This window comes from Acromyrmex echinatior, chromosome 1 (genome assembly GCF_024713525.1).
Source record: "Acromyrmex echinatior isolate Ae372 chromosome 1, ASM2471352v2, whole genome shotgun sequence".
Taxonomy (NCBI): Eukaryota; Metazoa; Arthropoda; class Insecta; order Hymenoptera; family Formicidae; genus Acromyrmex; species Acromyrmex echinatior.
In genome coordinates this window covers 23,451,107-23,458,459 of record NC_141852.1, presented here as the reverse complement: position 1 = coordinate 23,458,459, position 7,353 = coordinate 23,451,107, and the positions used below count along the sequence as shown (strand labels likewise).

The following is a 7,353-nucleotide window of genomic DNA, read 5'->3' as shown; positions in this document are numbered from 1 at the left end:
TTCGTGCAAAAGTGGAAGGAGAGATTGCTTGGTGCATCGAATCCTGTCGAGGTAAACTCCTTTCTCTCGCGGCATTTTCGCGGCTGACCCCCCGCGAAGCACCGAGAATCGGGGTCGAGCCGAAAACCGTTACCGGCAAATCAACAGGCGCGGCATGAACGCGATTTGGAAACGCGTGGGCAATATACGAGGCTGTTCTCACCGTAAATTGAATAATACAAATTTAATCATATCCATGACATTATCAACAAAACATTCAATCAATAAAAATTATTTCTGAAAATAGATTTCTATAAATCATATAAATTGTACATACACGATGCATTAGGATATAGAAGAGTATTGAATAAATTTAGAAACGTTAAATTAAGAAAAGAGATTAGAAAAAATTAATTTCTCACAAGTTTAAATTAAAAGATACTATTGCACGCATACTCTTAATTAATGCGGCTTTGAAATATTATCAGAACGTGACCGATGAAAACGCGAGAAATGAACAACTTTCGTTATTAGCTTGACAGCTGGTGAATTAAATACACACACACACACACACACACACACACACACACACACACACACATATACACACACGCGCGCGCGCGCGCGTGAGAACAACCTCGTACAATAAATAACCGTAATTGATCGGGCGAGTAAGCCGAGAGTTATGCTCAGATAGAAAGACCGACCTGCGTCATCGGATCCTTCATGATGAGGACATCGGTGACAGTGCCGAACATGTTAAAATATTCCCGCAGCTTTTCGCTGCTCGTCTGCCAGGAAAGGCCGCCCACGAAAAGCTTGCCCGGCGCCGGGTCGCCGCCGTTCGGCGTACTCCTGCCGGAGCTGCCTGAATGGCTACCGTTTATCGGCACCAACGTGTTGTGGAAGTCGTGCTCGATCGCGCCGTTTGTTGCCTCCATGCCGGCGCTGCGAACAAAAATAAATCGATCATAAGTCCATTTGCGGTCAAGCAAAAATCCACGTGGCGTTCCGGCTCGTGTTAGTCTTCGTACTAAAAGCTATTAAATATTATGATTTTATAGAAATTTTTTTAAAATGCATAGTATCAATTCCTTTTATTTCTTACAATAAAGCGAATTGTATATTATATAAAGCAAATTATATATATATAAAATTTTATGTGCAAATTATACATATATATTAAACATGAAAAAATAAATAATATTATAATATATTAACAGCATTAACCAACAGCAATTTAATTGAAAATAATATTGTTTATTCAATATTAATGGAACAAATAACATTTCAAAATAAGAACATGACAAGAATATAACTTATTTTATTATTAATAGATACTGTTCAAGAATTAATATGATTATTTTTAGTTAAACTACTGTTGACTTATATAATATTCTTAATATATCTTAATATATATTTTTTCTATATACATTTTTTTATTCTTGTGATATATAAAGGTGACCATTTTTAACTACAAAGCATTTATGTTAAAGTAATTTAATGCTAATATATTCATGCACAAATTATACATCATGTTAAATACAGACGGATTTCTATTTATTACATTCTGTAGCCATTCCTTGGGAAAAGCGTTCGTGCAGATGGCGATAAACATCTTACAAATATCGACAATTTTATTAAGAGCTCGTGCTCGTATATTTTTCTTGTTTCAGTTGCTACCGCTCGTCGTATTAAGTACTTGCGCGATGATCGCCATGCCCTCCATGGCCTACCATAGACTCTTCATTACTACGATTGACGTTCAGTAAGTAGTGGGTTCTATGCTCTTCCAGACTGACGTTAAAGTGAAACAAACATTCTGTCTCGCGCGACAAGTGTAAAAATAATATATCATTTCGCAAAACGATCGCGTCAGCAAACCCTGGAACTTGGACGGAAAATATAGCGCGGCCCGTCTATTCCTGTAAGCAATCTACATTCTATGTATAACGCCGATGTGTTAAGGTCACTGTGTCTGCCGAGAGCTAACGACCTTGGCACTGCCACGTTTTATGTCTACTTACGAGAAACTTTTACTTATGCCGTGTAATACGTCCGTATAATAAAAAAAAAATATAAATATTTTTACCACAGGATTAAGTAAAAACGGGAAATAACCTCTCAATTTCCTCATCTATTGTTCTTTCGCATTTGCAATTTTTACGCATTCGTCAGGATATTTATGTAAATCACAAAAACTGCACACGAGAATAAATACCTGTATCTTTCCAAGTATAAGAGGATAATTATTAATATTATCGTCTTTTAGGTTGACCGATTACCAAAGATTCGAAATTCCGTCAGTACCGAGATTTTACGACCTGCGGAATCCTCGTAGTTTGAAGGTAAGTTCGCAAAATAAATGCATTTTTATTCCTGTCATTATAAATACCATTTTGTAATGGTTACTTTTGATATTTTCATAAAATTTATTTTTCATGAAATAAGTTTTTAGATAGTATTCTCGTTTCATCCAAGCTGTGTGTAGAATAATCGATAATCTCATGAGAAAAGAAAAACAATGTATCCGTCCATACCCTGTCTCTCGCAATATCCATAAATCTCCGACCGTTCGCTGTTGCCACCGAACGCGCTTACATTTAATATCTAGAGACACGGATGAGCGCCAATATTTAATCAATTATTACGCCTGATATAAAACATTCAGTTAAAGTAATTAATTAAAAGCAACGTGCACGTAATCTGTAGAATTACGTGTCACTTGTGATGTTTGTTATTGTAAAACGGGATTAATTCTGACAATGATGCCATTATCATCCTTAACCTTGATTAATTATTTTTACAATTATATTGATTAATTGCGTATCGCGTTATAATTGTCTTGTCTATATTCGCTTATATTCGGCGTCGTTAAATAATTCGTGTTATGGCCGTGTCACGAACATACTGTGCTTATCGCGTTTAAAAATCTGTTACATTGTTTTATTTCGAGAGTCTTTTTAATTAGTCCTCTTAATTAATAAATTACAAAATCGTTTTCACGTAACATAATTTAATTCTTGATCAAATACAAAATAAAAAGTGCGCAGTCGGTCACTGTGGTATCTTTGATAGAATTATTTTGTCTTTTGCTTATCCACATAATAATAACAATTGTCGTATCATGAATTTTGCCGTCGCAAAGCAATTAATATTGTACGGTTTTAAGGTATTTAAAAATGTAAGCTAAATATACAAATCTGAAAATAATTTTGTTGAACTATCAAAATTATTATTATAGCTTAGGTGTTGGAATTAATTCGTAGCGTTTTTTAATGAAAGAATGTTATTTATTTCATATGAGCATTAAAAAATACATTAATGAAAGTACTTCCCATCACTTGTAAAACGCTACGAATTAATTCCAACACCTAATAGCTTAGATTGATAAAACTTTATATAGCATTTTGTAGCTCCTCATGCTTGAGATTCCTATGCAATTATTTTGATGGTGCAATAAAATTACATCTAACTAAATTTTTAAAAACTGGAGCAAAATTGTCCTTTTCATGTAACTGCAGACGTTCTGCGCGCGCTTTACGCGCACCTCCGATACCCTTCTTTTCTTTCAGTTAGAAAGATATCTCGTATATCGTGAGTAACAAACCAATATCCCATCTACGAGCAATACTAGCGTGGACTCGCCCATCTTGCGTCTCGCATGTGACTCGAGAGATACGTACGAAACTAAGAGAAACTATGGTCGTTCCGTCGTGTATATCTAACCGGAGATATACCGTGCCGTCGCGATGCCTTTTCCCTCAGGATTCCAGCGTCGTAACGCGTCGTACATTCACCGCCAGCACCGACGGCGTTGCGGCCGTACAGCGCGAGGGTGCGCGCGGGGAAAGGGAGGACGGCGAGTGGACGGGACAGCGGGGTGCGCTGTGTAGTAGCGGGGTGGACGGTCGGAGGAGAGCCACGGGGGTTGCGCGTTAGCCCGGTTTGGATATATCGCCGCGAGCGGCGTGGTCGACATGCGCGCAACGAAGGGTGTCGCGGGGGATGTAGGGCGGCGAGGCGGGTAAGCATACAGGGGTTGGAGTAGGATGGAGTGCGGCGAGGGTGGAGCGGAAGGTCCGGACGAGTGAGAGAAGAGAGGAGAAAGAGCCAGGAGGGCGAAACGAGCGAGTCGTTTGGGGTTGGGAGTGGCGGCGGCGGCGGCGGCGGCGGCGACGGCGGCGGCGGCAGCAGCGGTGGTGGGACGAAGTGGTGCGAGGGAGAGTGGGTAGTTGCCTGTCGTGGAGCACAACGCCGACGAGAACGCGCAGTCGGTGGATCAATACACCCCTCCGCGGCGTTCTCCTCATCGTGTACGGCTCGCACCACCGCACGGCTCTCGGCGCCGCTCGCTCGGTCATGTCGGCTTCGCTTCGCTTCGCTTCGGTCTCTCGCGATCTCCCTCCTCCGAGGAAGCCGTGATCGGCCTCGCCGAGAAAAACGTCTTACGACGTTTCTCCTCTTCATGCTCTCTTTCGTCTCCTTTCTCTCGTCATTGGAGCTTTCTTCAACGGAACGTCATGATTATTAAACTCTTCCTTCTTTTCCACGCTTTTCGCCCTTACCGCTATCTTACTCCGTTCGCTCTCACATTGAGATAATACATCTCATTTCCAAGGGAGACGTTTATTGCTGTCGATATTGGAAAATTCTCCAGACGATTTTTTTATCGGAGGGTAAAAGTTGCGGGTTAAAAAAGAATGTCTAGAGCGCGATATATCGTTTGCGTTTTCCCTGCGATTTATTGCATCAAGAAAGGGCGTTCTTTTCCTCTTCAATATTCGAAACGTCGTCTCTTGAAATCAGGATTTTTCCAATAAGGTGATATCTTCCGATTGTCTCTCATTTAGATCAAAGAAAAAATCAATCATCAATGGAATATCTGCCCTTCGTACATACGCACGTATCGACTCTACGGAGGCAGGATACTTTGACAAGACAGATGGCATAAAGCTGTGAGAAAAAAAACTCCGCAAGTTATAATTTTAAAACAAGATTAACGTATCATTTTCATCAATAAGTGTCCATCCATGTTAAGTTTTAAATTTTTTTGATTTTCTAATTATTTCGAAACAATGTTTATCTGTTTGTGTTCGTGTCTTCACATGTTACTGTTTGTTTACGCAAATTTAAAATTGTGTGCAAAATAATTCCGCGCGTTGCAGATTTAATTTTCTCGTCGTGATGCGTATGTTTTGCGGTTATCGAGCTATCGCCGCGAAATCGAAATATCACCGCGTAAACTGAGATTTTAAAAAATCGTTTGATGTGATTCGAGTGGACGATTGCACAATCGGTCAGCGTGACGCGGCTTATCGACTATTTAATTGAACCATATCATCTTGAAAAAAAAGTACTCATCGGTAGATATATGGTTTTCGCAGCAATGTAAATAGCGATCCATAATCATTCGATGGTGCGATCATAAACGTGCATTATAAAAATTCATGAATGTCCATAACGCAACAAGCCAAGCAACCTCTTTTCCCGATGACCTCGATCGTCTTACGTTACGACGGCGAGGATAGGACGTGAGGTGAAAAAGTGAGTGAAAGAAAAAGAAAAAATGGAAAGGAAGGAAAAAGGGAAACAAAAGAGAGAAGGGTAGCGAAAGGGAGAGGAAGAGAAGTAATGGTAGAAAGAGAAGGGATGAGAGAGAGAGAGAGAGAGAGAGAGAGTTGGATGGCTGATGGGTGGCGAGACCAGTGTAGTGAGATCGTATGTACTTTCAGTATTTTCAGTATCGCTAGACATCCCTAGTACCAAGCAGCAGTCTCCACGTCCGCCCCCAGCAACGTCGAGGGGTCGTACTCGGTCCCCTTCTCGCGCCGGTGCTACTCTTCCGCGCCCTGTGAGTCCCCTGTATCCCTCCCTGTCACGTATACCCACACAGACACACATACACACGCGCAAACGCTTTCTCTCCCTCCCGCGCATGCGTGCGTATATACACGAGACCGGAGGATCATATCGAAGACGAAGAGGGTGAGTTTTCCTCGCGGTGGGAGAGGCTCAGGGAAGGTAGAAGAGCCCCAGTCCTAGTGGGGAAGAGACGGGTGGGTGATTGGGGAGAGGGTGCGGAGGCGCCGCCGCCGCCACCGAGCGACGCAGTGCCGTCGGGACGCTCGACCGAATGATACGGCCTTCGCAAAGGGGTATTTTTCGCCGGCCGCCATATCTCGTTCGGCAATCCGTTTGACTGCCGCACCGAGAAGCAGTCGGGAAGAGAAAGAGAAAAAGACAAAGAAAGAGAGAGAGAGAGAGAGAGAGAGGAAGAGAAAGAGAGAGAGAGAGAGAGAGAGAGAGGGAACCAAGAAGAGTACTAACTCCGAGAAAGGGGAAGGAAGACATCGGAGAGAAATCAGCCCACCGGCCGGGAATATTGTCCTGTCACAGCAGTACGCCTTTAAAGAGTTACTGGTGTGATGGGACATTGTCCTCGTCCTGGTGGTCGTCCACTTCCAACCACGTCATCATCATCAAGACTTGTCGAGACATACAGGATGTGGAAAGTGTATCATTGATTAAAAGTCGAATTGGTGTCGCGCGCTTTCGCTAGACAGTTTTCGCGATCAAGGGAAACGATAGAGGGTGAAAAAGCTAGTGGGGACGACACGAACGAAGAATTTTATGAATGTTTGCATGATGATGGACCTCTATGAACGAAAACAAAGAGGAAACGCCCGAACGCTACTGTTGTGTTACGTTGACCAGCAGGTTTTTTTAATTCTCGTAAACTATTACATTGTCCTCGATATTCCTCAGCATGGACACATCATGGTACAGCGATGGTATTTCCAGTCGATAAGGCAGCTACCGAGAGGCGCGGCTGCTTGCCACACTGGTCGATTCAAAGAGCCGTTCTCGCTTTCCTCGACCATCAACAGTTCTTTTTCTGTCCCTTTGTTAAAATGCAGAAATGCCGAATTATTTTTAAAGATAGTGAAAATCGTTTTAATCGGTTCGTTGAGCAAGAAGACTGTTTGAATCGTCAAGGATCATAAAGTCACGACAAATGACAGAGGCATTCCGTTATCGGGACGCATCTACGTTGTGCCTATAGTCCGCAAAATGGCCGGAGCGCGTCCGTGGATATTCCTGCGCGTTATCGTCGCGCAGTGACCTCTCGTTGAGAAATAACATCGCGTGTTGCTCGTATTAATCCGGAAAACGCGGATCTACTGCGGGCCGGTCGCCGCCCGGATGAGCTCCGGAAATTCTCTCGTTCGTCATCGATCGCGCGAACACGACGGGTAATCCAATCGAAAGTCGGAACTGGAAGAAGGTCGTAGGTTGTAACATAGTTTCGGTGGAGGTCGGATGTGTCTACTCGTCATTCGTGTGAGATCGATACTTGAATAGGCAGAGGAT

The 7,353-nt window shown here is 42.6% G+C and overlaps 2 protein-coding genes across 9 annotated transcripts in view; one reads left to right on the top strand and one right to left on the bottom strand.

Annotated features, from left to right (window-relative positions):
- Nucleotides 1-7,353, bottom strand: part of msi (RNA-binding protein musashi) — a 139,427-nt gene that overhangs the window by 21,910 nt on the left and 110,164 nt on the right. For all 6 annotated transcript variants that reach the window (XM_087405983.1, XM_087405991.1, XM_087405978.1 and 3 more), the window contains one exon: nt 687-927. In XM_087405983.1, coding sequence (XP_087262109.1) covers nt 687-927 — 241 coding nt within the window. The remainder of the gene's footprint in view (nt 1-686; nt 928-7,353) is intronic.
- Nucleotides 1,407-7,353, top strand: part of LOC105152218 (uncharacterized) — a 42,445-nt gene continuing 36,498 nt past the window's right edge. Inside the window, exons 1-2 of one of the 3 annotated variants that reach the window (XM_011066355.2) lie at nt 1,407-1,747; nt 2,252-2,327. In XM_011066355.2, the coding sequence (XP_011064657.2) occupies nt 1,497-1,747; nt 2,252-2,327 (327 nt within the window). In that variant the 5' untranslated portion in view covers nt 1,407-1,496. The other 2 variants (XR_015545050.1, XR_015545051.1) reach the window with 2 other exon arrangements.